Source organism: Carassius carassius, chromosome 15, assembly GCF_963082965.1.
Source record: "Carassius carassius chromosome 15, fCarCar2.1, whole genome shotgun sequence".
Lineage (NCBI taxonomy): Eukaryota > Metazoa > Chordata > Actinopteri > Cypriniformes > Cyprinidae > Carassius > Carassius carassius.
In genome coordinates, this window is record NC_081769.1 from 33,612,553 (window position 1) to 33,635,485 (window position 22,933).

At 36.5% G+C, this 22,933-nt stretch overlaps 2 protein-coding genes across 7 annotated transcripts in view; both read left to right on the forward strand.

Annotated features, from left to right (window-relative positions):
- The window catches only part of kif13a (kinesin family member 13A), a 69,394-nt gene extending 58,908 nt beyond the window's left edge, over nucleotides 1-10,486 (forward strand). For 3 of the 5 annotated variants that reach the window (XM_059568590.1, XM_059568591.1, XM_059568592.1), the window contains 10 exons: nucleotides 1,337-1,513; nucleotides 2,307-2,399; nucleotides 2,479-2,631; nucleotides 4,911-4,988; nucleotides 5,073-5,123; nucleotides 5,199-5,304; nucleotides 5,437-5,588; nucleotides 6,735-6,881; nucleotides 7,512-8,835; nucleotides 8,923-10,486. In XM_059568590.1, coding sequence (XP_059424573.1) covers nucleotides 1,337-1,513; nucleotides 2,307-2,399; nucleotides 2,479-2,631; nucleotides 4,911-4,988; nucleotides 5,073-5,123; nucleotides 5,199-5,304; nucleotides 5,437-5,588; nucleotides 6,735-6,881; nucleotides 7,512-8,835; nucleotides 8,923-9,062 — 2,421 coding nt within the window. In that variant the 3' untranslated portion in view covers nucleotides 9,063-10,486. The remainder of the gene's footprint in view (nucleotides 1-1,336; nucleotides 1,514-2,306; nucleotides 2,400-2,478; nucleotides 2,632-4,910; nucleotides 4,989-5,072; nucleotides 5,124-5,198; nucleotides 5,305-5,436; nucleotides 5,589-6,734; nucleotides 6,882-7,511; nucleotides 8,836-8,922) is intronic. The other 2 variants (XM_059568593.1, XM_059568594.1) reach the window with 1 other exon arrangement.
- A 2,218-nt stretch (nucleotides 10,487-12,704) lies between these two features.
- On the forward strand, nucleotides 12,705-21,255 carry LOC132158954 (protein lifeguard 1-like). 2 transcript variants are annotated; one of them, XM_059568603.1, is made up of 7 exons: nucleotides 12,705-12,819; nucleotides 15,149-15,464; nucleotides 15,549-15,652; nucleotides 18,399-18,599; nucleotides 18,687-18,815; nucleotides 19,606-19,749; nucleotides 20,932-21,255. In XM_059568603.1, exons 2-7 carry the CDS (start codon nucleotides 15,164-15,166, stop codon nucleotides 21,079-21,081), a joined length of 1,029 nt encoding a protein of 342 aa, XP_059424586.1. In that variant the 5' UTR covers nucleotides 12,705-12,819; nucleotides 15,149-15,163; the 3' UTR covers nucleotides 21,082-21,255. The 2 variants fall into 2 exon arrangements, with proteins under 2 accessions (XP_059424586.1, XP_059424587.1); XM_059568604.1 differs by having other exon boundaries at nucleotides 15,552-15,652.
- The last annotated feature ends 1,678 nt before the right edge of the window (nucleotides 21,256-22,933 follow it).

Sequence of the window (22,933 nt, forward strand, 5' to 3'; positions counted from 1 at the left end):
GTGGGTTGTCTCGAATAAAATGTCTTACTTTGAAAAAATAATTCATGATGGTACTTAAATAATAGTGTATGTATATATGCCCGCATCAAAAGAAATTTAAAAAAGTCGTTTTATGTCCATTATGTCCATGTCCGAAAAAATTCTAATTTCAAGGTTTCAAAGAAGTTTTTGGGGAATAAAATGTCAAAATTTGGTTGAAATAATGTTATATTGTCATTAAGTGTAATGCAATATTTATGTAAAAATTCAAACAATGTGCTTTTTCTGACATCTGCATATTAAAATGTATAAAAGAATAAAGAAGCATATTAAATTTGATTGTTTTAAAGGAGTAAAAAATTCTTACTGACAAATGGTTAGAACTTCGGATAGTGGCAAATTTTAAAAAATAATATATGGGGTGAAAGTAATTAGTCTTTTAATATGTAATAAATTCATTTTTGTTGTAAATATGCCTGACAATATTAATACACTGAATGATATTTTAATGCATCTCTTCTGTAAATCAGGGAAAAATGTATGATATTTATTTTTTGCTCAGAAAAACATAAACAAAATTAAATTATGCAATTAAATGAAAGAGAATATTTTTGTATTTTGGGATGGGAAAACAACAACAATTTAAAGCAGTGTTACACTCATTGTGTTTATGCTTACACCCTTTTTCATCTTTGACCCATGTTTATATATGTATTATTGTTTAGTGTTATTATTTTTTGGTGACAAAAAACTATATTAATGCTAATCTAATAAAATTAACAAGTGAGAGAAATCCAAATTACAACAACAAATAAAAAAACCAAGGTATATGTCTAGATGCATTACATTAATCAAAATGTGGGATTTTGTAATGTTGACTTATTATTGTCCATTATTAAATCATAATGGATCTAAAGTTTGCTTTATACAAATTATATTTTTTTCGTCCTCCTCTTTTCCTTTTTAGTTTACTTGTTTTTTTATTGTAATTTATGTATACATTCATTTTTTGGACATTAAATTATAGAAATGCTAATTTAAGTAAATTAAACCATGAGAATAAAAAAAATTATAATCATTTTAGGTTGTTGAACTGACAAAAATAATGGTCCTAAATAAGCTTAATCTATGCATATACTGTATGCTTTATAATACATATTGAGTTTTCTTGTCTTTTTTCTGTTCATTTTATTTCTTAAAAGTGACCTGGAGATTTTGTCAGATCAAGCCTCTCCAAGGTTTTGCTGTATTGATTTATGAGTGTGTTGTAAGTTGAGCTGAAATGAGAATTATGACTGGCGTGTAAGTGTTAATAATGTTCAAATATGACTGATGTCTTGGTTTCTCTTGCACTCAGGTGTCGGCTGTGTGTTCCTGGGATTCCTCCATCCACGACTCCATCCATCTGAACCGGATCACGGCCCCCAGCGAGCGGATCTACCTGATCGTGAAAGCCACGGTTCAGCTCAGTCACCCGGCATCTGTGGAGCTGGTGCTGCGCAAGAGGATCGCCGTCAACATCTACAACAAACAGGTCTGCAAACACTGGGAGGTTTCCATACACTCACATCTTAAGTACTTTATGACAACAATAATTATTGTGCACTGCTGTATCACATCAACTCTGTGTCTGAAACTCTGATTTCCCTCCTTTCAGTTGCCATTAGAATTCTCACATTTAATTACACTGTTACTTATTTTATTCATTTTTATATTTGAAGTACACTATCATTCAATAAGATTATAAATGTTTTTAAAGAAGTCTCTTTTGCTTACTAAGCCTGCTTCTATTTGATCCAAAGTTTGGCAAAAGTGTAATATTGTGACATATTTTTACTATTTAAAATAACTGCTTTCTATTTAAATATATTTTAAAACATAATTTATTTCTGTGATGCGCAGCTGAATTTTCAGCATCATTACTCCAGTCGTCAGTGTCTTCGTATTTAAACACGGTTTAGAAAGTAGCGCAGTTGCTTTATTTACAGGGTTTTCAGGGTAACGCCTGCATTTCTGCTGTTCAGCGCCATCTGCTGTCAGAGAGTGAAAGTGCACTTGTGCATTTTGACCAGTTTATGGCAAAAATATTTTTAAAATGCAAAAATAAATTACAATCAATAATTATTCACTGTATTTTGAAGTGTCCACGATAGCAATATTGTGCATGTTCATCATCATGATATATCACATTACCGAATACCAGCACATGTCTTAATCAAATCAAGTCAGACTCGGTGAGCAAAAGAGAATTCTTTAAAAACATTAAAAATCTTACTGTTTAAAAAGTGTTATCTTGTTAAAATAAATACATGACGGATGTCTCGTAGAGTTTCACTCAGAGCCTGAAGAGACGGATGTCTTTGAAGAACGTTCTCTACTCCTGTGGAGTGACGTATGAGATCGTGTCCAACATACCAAAGGTACAAACTTCACACTGTTTCTTCATCATGTATGTATTTCTGAATGCACTGATAACACACCTGCTGTCTTAATGAACAGGCGTCTGAAGAGCCGGAGGAGCGCGAGACTCTGGCCTTGATGGCGGCGCGAGGAGAGAGCGAGGAGACACTCGATGGAGAGACATACATAGAGAAATACACCAGAGGAGTGCTGGAGGTGGACAATATTCTGTGTCTGGAGAAACTGCGGCAGGTTTGGCTTCACTTTAGGACAGATGTCTCTCATTATCTGCTGTTTCTGCTGGAGTTTTTAGTAGAGTTTGACCGATATCGTTTTTTTAATTTATTTTTTTATACTGATTATTTGCATGATTTTGTGCACGATAACCGATATGCAGAACCATTATTTATTTAGTTTTTTTTGTATATACAGGTCCTTCTCAAAAAATTTGCATATTGTGATAAAGTTCATTATTTTCCATAATGTAATGATAAAAATGAAACTTTCATATATTTTAGATTCATTGCACACCAACTGAAATATTTCAGGTCTTTTATTGTTTTAATACTGATGATTTTGGCATACAGCTCATGAAAACCCAAAATTCCTATCTCAAAAAATTAGCATATCATGAAAAGGTTCTCTAAACGAGCTATTACCTAATCATCTGAATCAACCAATTAACTCTAAACACCTGCAAAAGATTCCTGAGGCTTTTAAAAACTCCCAGCCTGGTTCATTACTCAAAACCGCAATCATGGGTAAGACTGCTGACCAGAAGGCCATCATTGACACCCTCAAGCAAGAGGGTAAGACACAGAAAGAAATTTCTGAACGAACAGGCTGTTCCCAGAGTGCTGTATCAAGGCACCTCAGTGGGAAGTCTGTGGGAAGGAAAAAGTGTGGCAAAAAACGCTGCACAATGAGGAGAGGTGACCGGACCCTGAGGAAGATTGTGGAGAAGGACCGATTCCAGACCTTGGGGGACCTGCGGAAGCAGTGGACTGAGTCTGGAGTAGAAACATCCAGAGCCACCGTGCACAGGCGTGTGCAGGAAATGGGCTACAGGTGCCGCATTCCCCAGGTCAAGCCACTTTTGAACCAGAAACAGCGGCAGAAGCGCCTGACCTGGGCTACAGAGAAGCAGCACTGGACTTTTGGACAAATTTTGCATGTCATTCGGAAATCAAGGTGCCAGAGTCTGGAGGAAGACTGGGGAGAAGGAAATGCCAAAATACCTGAAGTCCAGTGTCAAGTACCCACAGTCAGTGATGGTCTGGGGTGCCATTCCAGCTGCTGGTGTTGGTCCACTGTGTTTTATCAAGGGCAAGGTCAATGCAGCTAGTTATCAGGAGATTTTGGAGCACTTCATGCTTCCATCTGCTGAAAAGCTTTATGGAGATGAAGATTTCGTTTTTCAGCACGACCTGGCACCTGCTCACAGTGCCAAAACCACTGGTAAATGGTTTACTGACCATGGTATTACTGTGCTCAATTGGCCTGCCAACTCTCCTGACCTGAACCCCATAGAGAATCTGTGGGATATTGTGAAGAGAAAGTTGAGAGACGCAAGACCCAACACTCTGGATGAGCTTAAGGCCGCTATCGAAGCATCCTGGGCCTCCATAACACCTCAGCAGTGCCACAGGCTGATTGCCTCCATGCCACGCCGCATTGAAGCAGTCATTTCTGCAAAAGGATTCCCGACCAAGTATTGAGTGCATAACTGAACATAATTATTTGAAGGTTGACTTTTTTTGTATTAAAAACACTTTTCTTTTATTGGTCGGATGAAATATGCTAATTTTTTGAGACAGGCATTTTGGGTTTTCATGAGCTGTATGCCAAAATCATCAGTATTAAAACAATAAAAGACCTGAAATATTTCAGTTGGTGTGCAATGAATCTAAAATATATGAAAGTTTAATTTTTATCATTACATTATGGAAAATAATGAACTTTATCACAATATGCTAATTTTTTGAGAAGGACCTGTATATATATATATATATATATATATATATATACAAACTGATACTGATGAAGATTATGTGCATGTCTATGTGCTGATAACCGATATATAGAACCAACGTTTCTAATATTTATTGTTTTAATTCTATCTGTTGATTCTGCTGGAGCGTTTAGTAGAGATAGAGTGATAATGTTTTTTTGTTTGTAACCGATACAGTTACAGATTATTAGCAGGTTTATGTGGCCAATAACCAATATGCAGATCCAATATTTATTATTTTACTTCTATTTGCCATTTCTGCTGGAGTGTTTAGTTGAGATTGACCGATATTGTTTTTCTTTTTTTTGTTCGGTTTTTTTTTACCGATAATGATTACTTTAATTCTTTACCTCAAATCTCAAAGTGACCACATGATGGTGGCATTTATTGGTGGATCCAATATTACAAAACACTATCCAATTATGAAAAATACTTAAATATTGTGAAAGATCGAACCGATAGTAAAACCGATTATCGGTTGAACACGTTTTTTAGTGGGGTTTTTTGTGTGTTCATTCAGGCCGTGACGGTGAAGGAAGCTCTCTCCGCTAAAGGAAGACACATACGGCGTAGTCTCAGCACGCCCAACGTCCAGCATGTAAGACCAGATCTACCGTTTACTAGTGTACAGAAACAAAATACCATGCATTGTGTAACAGGACTATAATATATATTTGTTTAGAGCTCTTGTTGTAAACCGGACGGGATCGGATGTGATGATGAGGACTTAAAGGTTAGTGATCACTTACTCTAGACAGTGTGTTTGTTGTGAATGTCTCTGTCTTGAGCGTTGACTTTATTTCCACAGACTCACTGCGACGGTCACACAGACGTCACCGAATCCAACATACATGAAGCTTCACTCAACAGTCCTCTGTCAAAAGACATGCCTGTCAAAAACAAAGAGAATCATGGTAAATTGTGAACCTGGCAAAAAAGCTACATTTACCATAAATTTCCCAATTTTGCATGTCAATGCTTTTAAGTTATTCTTTGTAGTGCATTAGGCACAGTTATGCATAATTTCATGCAAATAATCTCCTCAGGATTGGTACCAGAGAGTCCAACGTTCTTCAACTCCAGTCCGTTCAAAGTTCTGTCTCCTCAGCCGCCCAAGTTCCTCAAATCTCTCTTGCCAGTGAAGGAGGAGAACAAAGTCAAGCGTTCTCTGGAGTCACGGCCTCTGCTAGGACAGGAGGTGATACACACACACGCGCGCACACACATACACACTCAATGCTTCGGTCCCATTGTGTGTTTCATTCTCACAAACCATTCATTTTATGTTTCCATCCACCACATTCTCACATATTTAATGATTTGACACTGATTCAGGCTCAGTCTTTAAGTGTTTTTAAATGTCTCTCAGCCCAGAGAAAGCTGTCCTTCAGCCAGGGTCCAAAATTAAGGTCCAAATGCAAAATAAAAATCACCAATTGGCTGGTAATTTGATCAGGATCTCTAAAATGATACCTGCTTTGTACGAAGCATCATCTGAATCTCACTAGTGATGTTGATTCAGTTCAAATCAAAGGCATACAAATCAACCTGAAAATTTTTTGAGGAATATGTATTGCCTGTGAATTTTTGCTTGTGGATTCTTCTGATATTGGTTAATTTTGGACCTTGTTCCCAGCATGCCTCAGTCCCTCAAGCCTGTCCATTTCTACACCCACAGATCGTGTATTCATTTATTTATTACAGATTTATTCAGACTCACCTGTATATGATACAGAACCTGTTAACCAGAAATGAGATTAAAAGAATAGTTCACCTAAAAAAATTACTTCTCTTTATCTTTGTTTATTTATTCATTTTAAAATTTTGATTTGATACATTTAAAATGTTATATAAGTAAAAAGAGTAAAAAAAATTCCTTGCCCCTTTTTAAAGATGTGGGTAAATTTTAACTATTTTTTATGTGCTTTTGTCATATTTATTAGTTTTTTTATTATCATATTTAGGTCTAATTTATTTTTAGATTTGGTTCATTTTAGTTTTCATTGGAATTTAGTTAGTAATTTATTAATGTAATATATCAATAGTTTTAGTTTTGATTAATAATAATACACCCTGACAAAAACTATATAGTAAATAGCATTCTATGTAAAAGAGCAGCTTTGACTTTGTACAAAACATATGATGTTGTGTTCAGTGGAAGAAAATACTATGAGGAACATCAGAACAACATGAACTTGATTTTTAATGTGAACTGTTCCTTTAAAAGCGCTGAATCTGTGGCTGTGTGCATGTTCACTTGTGTGCATCATGCATGATAATGTGTGTAACCCATTGGCTGTAATGCATGGCCTATTAGAAGTGTTCTGTTGTGCCCTGATTGCAGAGCATGCATTGGTTTGCGGCTCCTGGCGGCCCCTGGTCTAGACCCAGGGCGCAGAGCGAGGGCCACGGTGATATCATCAGCAGCTCGGCCAATCACAGACAGCCCAGGCTGAGCACTGACCTCACTCACACACGGCCGCATGCTGCTGTAAGTCAACACATGCATGTTGCATACTAGATAGTACTAGGAAGGGCCCTGTTCAAACTGTCGATTACCATGGAAAATCATTTTTAGCCTGTCTATGTTGTATATATTTTTTACATTTTATACCTTTCCAATAAAATTTGAAATTGGCAGCATACCACATATCTGATTCCTTGATATTAGCTTAAACATAATTTTAAATATTCCTTCTCATAAATAAATTCATTACATACAGTACATACACAAACAATTGTTCAGTTGACTTTCTGTATTTCATCCTTTTTAAAACGGTTTCTGATTAAATGAAACTTATGATGCTGCCTTATCATCATCTTAGCACCATTTGCATCTCATTGCATTCCATCACCTTCATTTTATTGATGAATAACTGCATGAATCCCTCAGCTTGCATTTAACTCACTGACTCCAGCACTACACATATTACACTGCTAGTTACAAATTCTTAGCTGATATGTTGCTTCAATGCTTCCAGTGTAGATCCACCATGTGGACAAAAAGACTAAATAAAGTAGCAGATGTGCTTCATGGATTCATTAAAAAAGGAGTGATAGAGTCCCCTCCTGATCACTGCTTTGATGTTTGTTTCCTGTCTGGTTGTTGATGATTTATCAGGATTCAGAGGAGGAGGATCCTTACATGGATTCAGCCTTCACGCATTCCAGCAACCCAGGCTTTGGGTCTCTGGAGCTGCAAAACTTCAAGCCTTACATCCCAGAGGATTTTGCCAACTTTGAGGTGTACAATGCCAGCCTTGAGACCCAAGAGGGGCCTATGTGTGTGCAGGGGGAGATGGCATCAGGGATCGGGGTATTAACAGGGACACGGGCTGTGGAAAAAGAAGTGTCCCGTAGTCCCACAGCCAGCACATGCACAAGCGGCTACTTCTCTCATAGTGCCTCAAACGCCACGCTGTCCGACGTGCTCTTCAGTGGCAGTGATAGCTGCGACCAGCTCAACATTAAAGAACCTCCAGACCCTCAGGAAGCATTGCACGGAAGAGGGTTGCATCCTACCAGAGGTTCCTCGGGATCCGGTCCTGCCCAGAACATTCCTGCTCAGCCCTGTTCCCGTCAGTGCACTGACCTGGAGTGTTCTCCTCGGCTTCCCCGCAAGTGTATCCTGAGTGTCAGTCAAGAGTTCACAGACTTTAAGGGTGCAGATGATGGTGTAGGGGAAGAGGACCATGGTAACATTGCATGGAAGGCAGAATCGATTCCCACAGATTTCAAGGGTGCAGATGATGGCATAAGAGAAGATTTTGGTAACATTGGATCGAAGAAGGAATCCGTTCCTCCAGACTTTAAGGGTGTAGGTCATGGCGTAAGAGACAACCTTGGTAGCATCGGATCCAAGGAGGAATCCGTTCCCCCAGACTTTAAGGGTGTAGGTCATTGCATAAGAGACAACCTTGGTAGCATCAGATCGAATGAGGAATCTGTTCCCCCAGACTTTAAGGGTGTAGCACATGGCATAAGAGAAGGTTTTGGTAACATCGAATCGAATGAGGAATCCGTTCCCCCAGACTTTAAGGGTGTAGGTCATGGCGTAAGAGACAACCTTGGTAGCATCAGATCCAAGGAGGCATCCGTTCCCCCTAGCATCCGATCGAAGGCAGACTCGATTCCCCAAGCCAAAACCCAAGGCATGGATCCCCCACCCCAGTTCTATCTACACAATGGTAAAGAGTCTCCCAGTATCCCAGTACCTTATGCCAAGCCACAGCTGAAAGCAACTCAAGGACTTGAGTTCTTTGAGAATGCAGATCCTTCGGTAGATTCTAGTGAGGATGAGAATGGACCAGTTGCTCAGTTGCCGGACTGGATGGCCCCCGGTGAGCAAGTTTGGGTGGGCAAACGGAGTGGGACGGTGCATTACGTTGGAGGGGTAGAGTTTGCCAAAGGCATCTGGGTGGGACTAGAGCTGGACCTTGCTGTAGGTAAGTGAACCCTTCCCTTTCTTGCTCTTTGTTGCTGAATCTAAACTCAGCTCCTTGTAACCTTAGACCTTTCTTGTCCTTCTAAAGGCAAGCACAATGGTACGGTCCAAGGAAGGGTGTACTTCCGTTGTGCCACAGGTCATGGTGTCTTCGTGAAGCCATCCAGTTTGACTCGAGGGCCTCCGTCCATAGACACCGAACCTCAACCTGTAGGAACAGGACAGTGACCCAATAGTTGGTAGATGATCTCTTCGACACCAGCACCAGCCACCACCTGAACAAACCAAGTGCTAACAGAATCCATCCTTCTGATTCGTTACAGATTTGTTGGTTTCCCTGATTCCATGGCAATAAACCCTTCCTGTGGTCTTGTTGAAATTATAGACCTATTTCAGTATCATCTTTGAATGTCGAGAGTTGCACAGTTGCACAAACTTGTTTTATATATCATGTATAGCTGTAATACTAACATCCTTCTTCGTTACCACTTCTTATATTACTAAATGTATTAATCGAACATTGCCTAACACTACTTTGAGTGAGTTTGAGATTTGGATGTGTGTTCTAGGTAAGAATGTACTACTGTTTATGACCTTTTTGTTTGCGTGATTTTATCAGGTATTACCAAAGACATAGCCTTTCAAATCTGCTGTGCAAGCTTCTTACGTAGATTACTTTGGCAATGTGTTTCATGCTTGTGTTTTATGTATATGTGTTTGACTGATTTATGCTAAGTGCCATATTTCTGGTTGAAAGGCCACATGCCCATCAGAACTTCAAATTTGTAGAAAGAGTAGATTTAATGGTATTTTGATTGGACGGCAATCCAGTTGCTCGTACTCTGTTGTGTCACTGGCTTGTTGAGTTCTTTAACTGTTGAAGGACTGCCTTTATTTCTATTAACAGAGCTTTCTGTACGCTTGCACTGGAGTAACTTATCCTGGATGCACATTAAGTTACGTAATGCACAGACTTTTATGCATTCTCAAATACTGATTTGACGCTTCTCAGGAGGTTGACGGAACTGAGGTCACCTAATGCAGAGAGCACCTTGTTTTCTTTATCAGACCCTTGTCGTTAGGGAGTGTTATAGTTAAACGTAGATATCCCGGTCTGCTTCATATTGGCTATAGACCATAGGCGCCCTAAATTACTGACACAAGCCCTGTTCATGAACAGGGTCTTTTTAGATAGTCGACTTCTAGGTTCACCTGCCTAATAATGACGCTTTCGAGCATTTAAATCCAGGTGTGTTTGACCATCGAGTAAGATTTTATTAGTTTGTGATACTAAAGTCAATATTAGTGTTTTTTATAGGTATAAATGGGAGATGGGCAATATCGGGGAAATTGGGACATAGCCTGAATAATGCTAGTATGTTTAGTGCCATGACCAGTGCTGTCGTTATTGCTCCGTTTTACCTGAAGAACTGTGGATCTCATAAGAAGTGAATACTATTGCTGTCAATGGAGATGGTAAAATGAAAACCCAAGACCTTACTTAAAAGAAAACAGCTGCTCTCCTTGACAAGGAGCTGTACATAAAATGTATGAACATAGTATTTACAATATTATAAAATGTACAGAATTGTATTTATATTGTATCTCTGCAGATGTTGGTACAAAGATGTAGAATACATATTGTTTAAAAACTTTCTGTGTGTGCGTGTTCTTTTGCAATCCATTATTGGTTGTTTTTCAGTTGTTTTGAGAGGTTTGCACCTAAAATTGAGAGAAATATTGATTTATCTTGGTATGGAAAATATAATTGAACTAAAACATAAACAATGTTTCTTTGCCTTTGTTGCTTAACTTTTTTATGTTACATTTGACACATAATGTCGAACCACAATGTAGTTTTTTGTGAGTATGTTTGTGTGTTTGTTTGTGCAAGTGTGCGTTTGTGTGTTTTTGTTTGCATGAGTTTGTGTGTGTGTGTGTGTGTGTGTGTGTGTGTGTGTGTGTGTGTTTGATTTTGTTTGTGTGTGTGTGTGTGTGTGTGTATGTGAGTTTGTGTTTTTGTGAGTTTGTGTGAGTGTGTGCTTGTTTGTGTGCGTGCGGGCATGAGTGTGTCTGTGTGTGTGTGTGTGTGTGCGCGTGTGTGTGCGCGTGCGGGCATGAGTGTGTGTGTGTGTGTGTGTGTGTGTGTGTGTGTGTGTGTGTGTGTGTGTCAAAAGAAAAGCTAGGCCCTTGCTCAATATTTGGCCCGTGATAATGTATGAAGGGGGCCTGTCAAGTACAGTATATATATACAGTTGTGCTCAAAATTATTCATACCCTTGATAAATATGATCAAAGAAGGCTGTGAAAATAAGTCTGCACTGTTTATCCATTTGATCTTTCTTATACACAATGGCCACAATTATTGGTACCCCTAGATATTCTTATGATTATCTCTGAAGTATATTTAATATTTGCATTTTTAGCACACCAGGGTGACTAGGAGCATGAACGTATCCAGCCATGACTTCCTGTTTCACAGGAACGTAAATATGAGGAACACAAAGTCCAAATTTCCTTAATCATTGATCAGTATGAGTAAGATCAAAGAATATAGTTCTGATGTGCAGCAAAAGATTGCTGAACTTCATAAATTAGAAAGTGGCTTTAAGAACAGAGCTAAAGCATTGGACATCCAGAGACACACGGGAACCTCAAGCAGGACTGTGTTTTATGGAAAGATGAAACTAAAAATTGAGCTTTTTAGCAGCAAACGCTCAAGATGGGTTTAAGTAAAAAAAGTACCCCATGTGTACAATGAAATATACTGTTGGCTCTATAATACTGGGGGCCTATCAGGAAACAATGTAGTAGCCCATGCACAGGAAGCAGTGTGGTGTGCCACATCGTTTCCTGATATCGCATGAAATATATGAAATATTTCCTGTCAATAGGATCACTGACGACAGAAAGGTTGTGGTGGTGTGCGTAAATCAAGTTACTCCTCCCACTTCTGGTATTTTTAATGAGATTTCTTATCCCGTGCAAATTGGCTATTAATATTACAGACATATTGTTGTAAAATTACATTACTCCAACTAATCCTGCCCAAATAGGACTTTAAGAAAAATATATATAAATATTAATTCCTGGAATTCAGTAACATTTCAAATTGAAATATACATACAAATGATACTACATCATTATCTAAATACCCCACATCATTAGGCAGACATCAAACCTCCAAGAAATCCTGCTGTTGGTGAGTCTAGTCTGTTCATGCCATGTCAAGTCTGTTTTGCTCAAATCTGTTCATGTCTAGTCAAGTCTTTGTTTATTGTTTGGATCACAATAAATAAACTGCACTTGGGTTCTCACTAAACTTGCTTTCAGTGGACTCATTACACTTACCTTCAAATAAAAGTTTATAAATTTAATTAATCATTTATTTCAGTGCATATAATGAAATTTTAGGGAATTGTGTGTTTCTAATTTTATAGCAACAGTTTGGTACATGACTTGTACTTCTGTTCCTGTGGTTATTGCATTAGCAGCACAAAAGTGTGTGGGTTCGATTTCCAGCGAACACACATACTGGTAAAAATGTACTGTAGGCTATATCCTGAATGCACTGTAAGTCGCTTTGGATAAATGCGTCTTCTAAATGCACAACTGTACATATGCGTACAGTCCTTTTAGATACTTCTAAAACTGTTGCAACAGAGATGGAAATAAAATTTTAAATGCATGAATTATGTTTGCATCTTTGTTGCCACAGTTTTGGAAGTGCATTTTTCTATTCTAAAGAGGTGGAGTTGGGAGATGCACAGTTCTTTTGTTCATATAGAGTACAGTACATTTCATTGACGTCGCAACTCTGTTTCTCAATAGCGCGGGGTTGTACTTACGGGAAGACAGGAAGCGCGTTCACGGGAAAAGGAGTTTTTTTTTTTTTTAAAAAAAGGAAAAGTTTTTCTTTCAAAAGAACAAGTTTAAGCTTATTTGGCGAGTTAACAGCAACCTACTCTCCAGTCCGCAGCGAAATGTGAGTTCAGATGCTCTCCTCATCACTGAAGTGACTTTACACTGATTTGTCTCTTTTGTTCTCTAACATTGTTATTTTGTTCATATTGAATACTGTGTAGTCTAATATTATCGTCATTGCTGGGTAAAACACCGTTATGTCGTGCTTATTAGCCTACTAGTGATTTTTATAGTTTTTCACCAATTTTTTATGTTGTTATGAGGGAAGTAATGCCAGGGAATGATAAAAAAAAAATGCGATTTCGAGGCATGGAAAGCAACGGAAATTAATTAAGCATTAAAATCGAATCTATTTTTTTTTCTATAGTAGGCTACATGTATTTTAATCGGTCTGCTGTAAAATGCAGTCGTCTGATTTATTTATTTATTTTACATAATGGGTTAAGAACATCGTCACTCCAGAGTTCACTGAATGAAAATAGTACGGAGCCCCTAAAAGCACATGTTGGTGGAAAAAAATCGGGATGGGACAAAAACATATTTTTCAAATGTTTTGCGTCCTCTTGTAAAACCAGTTGAGTTCGGACAAACTATTCCTGTTTACTGTACAGCTTGCAGTGGTTCATTCAACTCTGTATGTTCACAATCGAGCAGTTCATAAAGTTTTATAAGAAAAACATGCATTGCAAGTCACGGTTTTAGGACATTCTAACCCAGCAAACATAGAACGTTCCCCTAAGGTTAGTTTTTGAGGGAACCAAATACTAACGTTAGGGAAACGTTCCTTTTATGTTATATTTTTTGCAACCATAAAATAACGTTCACAGAACGTTGCATGGTGGTTATTTTTTTAAATAACCTAAAAATAACTTATACAGAATGTCCCCGTATGGTTATTCTCAGGTTATTTTTTATAACCCTTTTAAAATCTTTCCAATGAAAACGTCACAGATGTTAACTTGTAATGACATATACAGAGCCCTGAAATACATTTAATGCAGCATTTATTAAAATACAGACATTAGATCAATCAAAACGTAATTTAAATTATAATATTGAGCCAGGGTAAAGCGTAGAATGATAACAGAAATAATCTTCATTTACATCACGCCTCTGATCTGAACGCGCTTCTCCAGCACGAGCTTTCACCTGTCTTACATAGAGAGTCACACGCTCGAAAAATTAAAAAATGAATGGTCATTTTTCATTTTACTGGCTGACTGACTCGCTCGTTTATCGATCTCTTTATTAAATGATTTATGAGAAGAAATATGATTTCGGAGGGATTTAAAATGCCTAAAAACTACTGTTAGGGGAACGTTATAATAATGTTATGGGAACGTTAGAATAACATTCTGTGAACCAAAAACCAATGTTCTAGAAGCGTTACATCAACATTAGAATATTGTTCTGGGAATGTTAAGAAAACATTCCTGGCTAACCATAAACAAACGATTAAAAATAACGTTCTCGGAACATTTTGACAACCAAAAACTAACGTTATGGGAATGTTCTGGGAACCAAAAATTGTTAGCTGGGAAAACGCCTAATGTGGCTTCATGTTTTAAAACAGTGAAATTGGAGGACCAAATTCATCAATAATAAATTGTGATACAATTATTAGGCTAATAACCTTATTAATAATATTAATATTAATAAAGCAGAATAGCCCGGAATATGAGCACTACGCCATAGAATCTACCCCATAGAAAATGCTTAAGGATTGGCTAATGAACAAAGATGGTGATTTAAAAACACCAAATCTATTTAAAGCAGGGTGCCCACACTTTTGTGTGTGATCTACTTTTTAAATGAGAAACTCACAGAGATCTACCAACTGAAAAATAAATAAATAATAAAATACATATAAAATAAATAAATAAATAAAACTTGTTGGGATGTATCTTTATATTGCATTCATTTAATTATAATTTTTAAAAATAAATCACGTTAGATTCTTAATACCCCCGCCCCTTAGAACTGGGCCTGCCTTAACCTTAAAACAGTGGTTCTCAAACATTTTTAACCCAAGGCCCCATTCTCTCCAAATCAATACTCCAAGCCAAACCTTTTCTATTCACTAAAACCTTTGCATTCTAGTGTTATAGGCTGTTTTTCAGTTACATGTAATTATTTTTAAACAAAACTAATTCATGTCAGATTTAAACATTCCATGGGAAGGCAAAAGTGTTTTTGGTATTTTTTATGAAGCTTTGAATGAAGAAGAGTTAACACAGGCTACCATATGGTTATGATCCAAACATTACACAATCAAATGGTTAGGTATATTAAATCATCTGATAAAGCAGACGATATATATATATATATATATATATATATATATATATGTGTGTGTGTGTGTGTGTATAATTTCTTTATTTTTTTCACAGAACTGAGATCCAATCATGGCAAAAAACAAAAGTGGCTACACTCGCTTTGAAAACCCTCCTCAGTACAGTGAGGTGAATCAGGAGCTGCCGGGCTTCATGATGCCACCGCCACCTTATGATGCTACTGTTCCACATGGAAGATCGAATTCTGGTGTTCCCGTCGTTGTACCCGTCGCTCCCCCATATGCTCCACCGACTGCTTTTGGGAATCACATGTACAGACAGGGAGTCTCTGGACAGCATCCATATCCTACAGCAGCCCCTTACATTACAGATCCTTACAAAGGCGGACTGTACAAAAAGCCACTTCCATATGGTGAGATATTTCAACCCCATATATGCAATTTGTAATATGCAATTCAATATGCAATGCTCTAAACAAATCTTTGTTTTGCGACAGAAGTTGCAATGGGACACTGCGATCCTTACCCAGACTATGAAAAGAAGGAGTTTGCCAGCTCAGGACTTGATAATAAAGCTGTCAGAAGACTGTTCATTCGGAAGGTAAATACTGATACAGAGCAAACGTCTTGATTACGTATGTGAAGGGAAGGAGGGAACGGAGGCGTCATGTCTGTTAGGGGTACTGACGGATTGTATTGACAAATTGTCCAATCTCTGTAACAGACAAAAAGCTGCTCTGAAGTCCTGAAGCTCTGCGTATTGGTCCACGTATTGGCGCAAAGCAAGAACGGGACATAGCAAAGCTATGGGTCTGCCTCCTCCGAGGGCAGCGCTTGCAGGTTCACCACCTGATCCCTAAAGGGCATGATGGGAACCTCGGGCAAATATCCAGGCCTGGGTCTCAGGATAACGTGAGAGTTAGCCGGCAGAATTCCAGGCACGATTCATTGACTGAAAAGGCATGTAGGTCCCCTACCTTCTTGATGGAAGCCAGCGCAGTTAAGAGCACTGTCTTCATTGACAGAATTTTCAGTCTTGCAGAATGCAGCGGTTCAAAGGGGGCTCTCTGCAATGCTGTAAGCATCAGAGAAAGATCCCAAGACAAGAGAACACAAGGTTAGGACGAGGAGGATTTAGTTTGCATTGCATCCGTCAGGAACCTGATTATCAGGTAATGCTTTCCCAGAGATTCACTGTCTACAGGAGTGTGATGTGTGGCAATCGCGGCAACATACACTTTTAGGGTGGAGGGAAACAGCCCTCGCTCCAACCCCTCCTGGAGGCAGGAAAGCACACCCCTGACTAGGCATCTCCGGGAGTCTTCCCACTGAGAAGAGCACCATTCAACAAACAGGTTCCACTTCAATGTATAGGCACGCCTCGTAAAGGGTGCTCTTGCTAAAGTGATGGTGCCTACTACCGCCTAGGTTAGAAAACCTAGGACCTCTGCATCCCACCAAGAGACCACACGTGGAGGTTCCAGAGTTCTGGATGTGGGTGCCAGGGTGTGCCCCTTCTCGGAGAAAGTAGGTCCTTTCTCAGAGGAATGCGCCAGGGAGGGGTTGTCGTGAGGAGCATCGGTTATGGGAACCAGGTTCGATTGGGCCAGTAAGGTGCAACTAGCAGGACCTGCTCCTCATCCTCCCTTACTTTGCACAGTGTCTGTGCAAGTAGGCTCACTGGAGGAAATTCATATTTGCATAAGTGTATCCGTGCTGAGGGTGGTCAGGTAATAGAACAGCTGGCAATGGGACGTGTCTAAAGAGGCAAACAGGTCTACCTGTGCGGCTCCGAAGTGTCTCCATATCAGCTGGACTGCCTGTTATGAGAAAGCGATATTTGCCGGTCTTCCGCATATCCGCCAGAGATGGCGTTTCTGGACCACAAACGTGGCTATCGTCTGACCAAGGGAGCGCGCAGTCTCTTTCGTTGCTCACAGGGTAAGGTCCTAACTTCTGGGTCAGAACTAACCTTGTGCAACTCTTTTAGTGCCTAAGCTTGGTATACCTGCAGGAGAGCCATGGTGTTCAAGGCGGAGGCAGCCTGTCCAGCCTTGGTCATGAGAACAGACCAGAACTTAGAGGCGTTGTATAGGAGACATGGTTTAACCGTTCAGGTGGAAGTGCTTTTTGGACACACCAAGACGGTTACTGAAGAACCTCTTTCCCGGAGCACTCGTAGCTCATCAGAATACTGTTTGAAGACGATGGGTAGAGCAGAACAGTTAGACTGCTTGGCTCCAAAGCAAAAAGCTGAATTTTCTTTGCACCCACTTCCGCGTTTATACCCGCATTGCAGGGCTGAGCACAAGATGCAAATCTTGCACGCCAATTTGCATTGGCTTGTTTAGTTTACACTCGAAGGTGATAGAGCTCTCAGACAAGATCCCAGTTCATCACCTTCATTACAGGACCATTGAAAGATTTAACACAGTGGTTCCCAACACTGGTCCTTGAGGCACCCCAACAGTGCACATTTTGCGTCTCTACTTTCTCTGACACACCGATTTCAGGTCTTGAAGTCTCTAATAATGAGCTGATGACCTGAATCAGGTGTGTTTGATTAAGGAAACATGCAAAATGTGCAGTGTTGAGGTGCCTCCAGGACCAGGGTTGGGAACCACTGATTTAACATATTCAAAACAACTGTAAGTTCATCAGAAAGCCTTGTGTTCATGTGCATATTTTGAATTAGTCTTTATATTTTTTGTTTATTTTTTTTTTTTCGTTTTAATTTTAGATAAAGTTTTAGTTGTTTTGTAAGACTTTTCCGTCATTTTTTTTAATCATTTTTAAAATGTCTGTATAGTTAATTTTTTTTTAAAATAATTTTAAGTTTATTTTGATATTTAAATTTTAGTTTAAGTTTTAGTAAGTTTTTTTAGGCATTTGCCATTTTTATCTTTTTTTACTTAGGTCTGTGTAGTTTTTATTCAATTCTATTTCAGTTTTATTTTTCGTCATTTTAGTACATCAAGTTAAGATGAATGAAAATTAGATGTTTGAATTAGTTTTTTTATCTATTTTTTTTTTTAAATAAAAAGCTTTAGTAATATTTGTAGGCATTTTTGTCATTTTATTTGTTTATTTAATATGTCTGTGTAGTTTAACATTTTTATTTTTATTTGAGTTTTAGTTTTAGTTATTTTAGTATCAAGTTAAGTTAAATCAAAATGAGAAATGTTTCATTTGAATATTATTACTATTTTGCTGTATGTTTATGTCATTTTTATTATATTTTATGTGTCTGTATATTTTTTTAATGTTTAGGTTTAGTTTAGTTATTTAAAATGAGGCTATATATATATATAAGTGAGTTTTGATGTGGTTTAATTTGTTTTTTGCAGGTTTTTTCTGTCTTGAGTCTTCAGTTGGCCATCACCTGTGGCTTCGTGGCCGTGTTCACTTTTGAGCGTCACGTCAAGCTATTCGTGAAGCAGAATGCCTGGACGTATTTGGCTGGCTACGTAGTCTTCCTGGTGCCCTACCTAGTGATCCTGTGCTGCGGAGAGTTTCGCAGGAAGCATCCGTGGAACCTCATTTGTCTGGTGAATCTCTAATGAGGCTTTTTCAAATGCAAAACAGACTTAAGTTCTCCTTTCATGCATCGTAATAAACGGTTTCTTGCATCTCAGAGTATCCTGACGCTGGCATTGTCCTACATGGTGGGTGTGGTCTCCAGCTTCTACGACACTGATATCGTGATGATGGCCCTCGGCATCACTGTGCTGGTCTGCTTCACGGTCATCGTCTTCTCTCTGCAGGTCAGTGCTCCTCTTTTCGGTTTTAATAACCGGGCACTTTCATGACATGGATTTCTAGGTTTTTAATTACAATGTTAATAAAATACTGCAATTGAAAGGTTGTTGAAAACATCTCCCCAGTGTTATTTTAGTATCAATGATATAATTTAATAATTTGTGTTAATATTTTGATTTTAATTATTTTTCTATTTTTTGTGTGTGTTTAAATGTCTAGTTGTCATTTCATTTTCTTTTTTTTTTAAAACGATGTCTACTTAATTTTTATTTATTAGTTTTTTAAATTTTAGTTCAAAAGTTCAGTTTTAGTTATTTAAGAAGTCAAATGAAAATGAGAAATGTTTCTTTGGCTACTAGCTGAAATAAAATAAGTTTGAGTTTTTAGATATTTAACTTTATTTAAGTTAACATTTAATGTATTTCAAGTCTTTTTTTTATGGCTTTAGTTAACCCTGACTTTAAATAAATAAATAAATAAATTTTATAAATATATCTTTTATTTATATTTATTTATTTATATTTTATTTATATTTGTTATTTTTTATCATTCTTTTATTAATTTTAAGGATTTTAGTACATCAAATTAAATTAAATGCCAACTATATTTTATTTCAAGTAGCAAATGTATTTTTTATGGTTTAGTTTTAGTTAACAATAACAACTCAATATTGTTCAGAAATTTTGTTTAGTAAATCCTAGTTATGGACTAACGTCTTGTACAGTAATAAAAAAATACATATTTTACTTAATCTTCATGAGCTGATTTTATTAACTGTGTCCTGTCCAATCACAGACCAAATTTGACTTCACTTCCTGTTACGGCGTGCTGTTCGTTTGCTTCATCGTCATGCTGTTCTTCGGGATCCTTTGCATCTTTCTGTACCACAGGATTCTGGACCTCATCTATGCATCTCTGGGTGCACTGGTCTTCACCTGCGTAAGTCATCGCTTCTCTACAACACGTTTATTTTGGGCAAGAGTTTTCAGACCGGGGAAGATGAGTTGTTTGAAAGCTAAAAAAAACTATTAATTCATACAGGTGTAAAATTAAATAAACACTTACTCAAATGTATTTAATCAAAATGCAAAATAAAAATAATAAATAAATCATTAAAAATAAATAAAAGAATATAAAAAAATTATTAAAAATATAATGTAAAATAATTTATCATTAAAATAAGTAATTAAACAAACAAAGGAAAACTAATGAAATGTATTAAAATTATAATGAAAACTAAATAAATGAATAATATATTATTAAAATAATTACAAAACATGCAAAATAAAACATTAAAATATAATAAATTATAATGGGAAATAAGTAAATAAATGTATTTATTTTTAAAATAAATAATTAAAACAATCATCACTAACAATCTATTCAATTATAAAGTAAAATGATTTATTATTGAAACCAATCCAAATAAACTAAAAAGTTTATTCATTTATAATGCAAGATAGATAAATAATTGTTTACTTATATTATTATTGAAATACATATTGAAAACTATTAAAATAACTTAAAATAAACACTTACTGAAATGGGTTAAATTACTGTAAAATAAATAAGTAAATTATTGTTAAAATATATTATTTACAACAAAAACACTGAATACTGAATATTAAAAATGTATTCAGTTATAATGTAAAATATATAAATAGTTTATTATTACAATAAATAATTGTAACTAAATAAAATGTAACTAAAAGTGTTAAATTATAATGTAAAATTATTTATTATTAAAATAAGTAATTTAACAAAAGAAACTACTGAAACGCATTAAATCATAATGTAAAATAAATAAATGAATAGAATAATTACTGAACAAGCAAAATTACTCAAATATACTACATTATAATGCAAAATAAATGATTTATTATTACAATGAATAAAACATTACTAGCAATGTATTCAATTACAATGTAAAATAAAATAAAATATTAAAATAAATTTTAAAAATCTAAATAAAACTCTTACTAATGCATGATAAATAAATCATTTATTATTTATATTATTATTGAAATGAATCATTTTAAAATAAACACTACTGTAGATAAATGCTTCATTTCGATTCATATACAACAGAATTGAATTAAATAACGTCTTATTATATTGCAGTTCTTGGCCGTGGACACGCAGCTGCTCCTCGGGAACAAGAATCTGTCCGTGAGTCCCGAGGAATACATCTTCGCCGCGCTCAACCTGTATCTGGACATCATTCAAATCTTCTCATTCATTTTGCGAATCTTTGGAAAAGGCCGTGGCTAAAAGTGCACAAGTAAAGAAAGAAAGCCATGCGACAGGGCTGGGTAAAAAATATCGATTTCTCGATATTAATCGATCACTCTAGCCTGTTTTCAGAAGAACGAAACATTGTAGCGTGTCTCCCGTCCAATAAATCGCAATGAGCTTTGTGATTTGTTACTTCTGATATGAAACAAAGTCTCAGATTTCAATTTCTGTCCAATTTATTACAGTATTCAAACAGTAAAAGCTGCTTAATGTGGAGTGACAGATCGCTGTGGTGCCTCACTTTAATACAAGTTACAGCACAAAATAAACATGAATGAACATCCAAAGGTTTGTTAAAAGAAAGAGTGCAACTTTCCCGTCTCATGCAATCGCTCAATCAGTGAAAAAACATATTTGGTGACCATAAACTTGTTATTCAGCTAGAAACATTAACTCTAGATATATGCACTATAAAGCATTAGTTTAATGCATGTTTGAGTAAATCTTTTTTTAATGTTTTTTTTTCTTTTTTTTTTATGAATTGGAGAAGAAATGATGTAATTGTAACTTTATTGTTATGAAAACTTCATTTAGTGTAATTAAAAGTTTTGTATGCATATCAGTTCATTTTAACCTCCAGTGTTATAGTAATGTAGTACCAACTGACTGCATATTGAACAGCATAAGTTGAGAGTTTTTTTTCTTTGAGAAAATTTGGTATTTGGACCTGATATATATCCAATCTAACCTTTCACTGAAGCAAAACAACTGAAAATCAGGGGGAAAAATCTCTAATAAATAAATGTTTTTTTTTCTCCTCAGATACACGTTGCTCACAATTATTGACACCCTTTAATTTTGTGAAACGTAAATCTAGTGAGACTTTTTTGAATTTTTACATAGAGGTCTAAATCAAGAAATGTGTTTTACTGATTCTGTTTTTTTTTTCTTTAATCTTGTTTGTAAGCCCCTCCCCTTATTGACAGAGTAGCGCACCTGTTGCTGATTACAAGCATGTTTAATGCATTATTTGGTCTGATAAAGGCCTTGGCTGCTCGAAAATACACTTTTGATCTCTTCAAGAGTGAGTTAATCATTTCTATAATTGTGGCCAACATTTATTTAATAAAATATTATTTAATAAAGAGAAGTTACCCCGTTTCAGTTGTTTCAGGCTTCATATTTTCCAAGAGTGTGAATAATTCTGGTCACATCTATGTTATCCTTTATCCTTTACTTTTAAGAAGGGAATAAATACTTCTTTTATCTGCAAATTCACGGTTTTTGGACATTTTCTTCTTACGTTCATCTGCAAGGGTTCTGATTCTTGTGCTTTTATCAGAGACCGAAGCCAAATCATGTATGATTGATCACAGTAAAATGGATGGGAAAAATAACAATAAGCATAAACCGTGGCATGAAATGAACGGGCTGAAAATGTCTCATCTGGACAGTGAAGAAAATACTGAAGCGAACTGCTTTACACCGGTCAACAGTATTGTGTGCAAAAAAATTATATATACATCATGTAAATGATGACACTGACCCTATGAGGACCCCAGATGATGCCAACTTAAATCAACAGGAAAGAGAAAGTAGCCTAAAGTGAAAAATAGTGACAACATGCACAACTTATAATATTAGACACATGCATTTTCTATAAAGCTGCTTTGAAACAATACATATTGTGAAAATACGCTATACAATCCAATTCGAATTGAATAAATATGAAAATACATTTTTAAAATAAAAATGATTTAATTAAACCAATCAAAAGCATTTATCTGAAATAGAAATCTTTTGTAACATTATAAATGTTTTTGCATCACATTAATGCAGACTTTGTGAGCAGTAGAGGCTTCTTTAAAAACATTAAAAATATTACTGT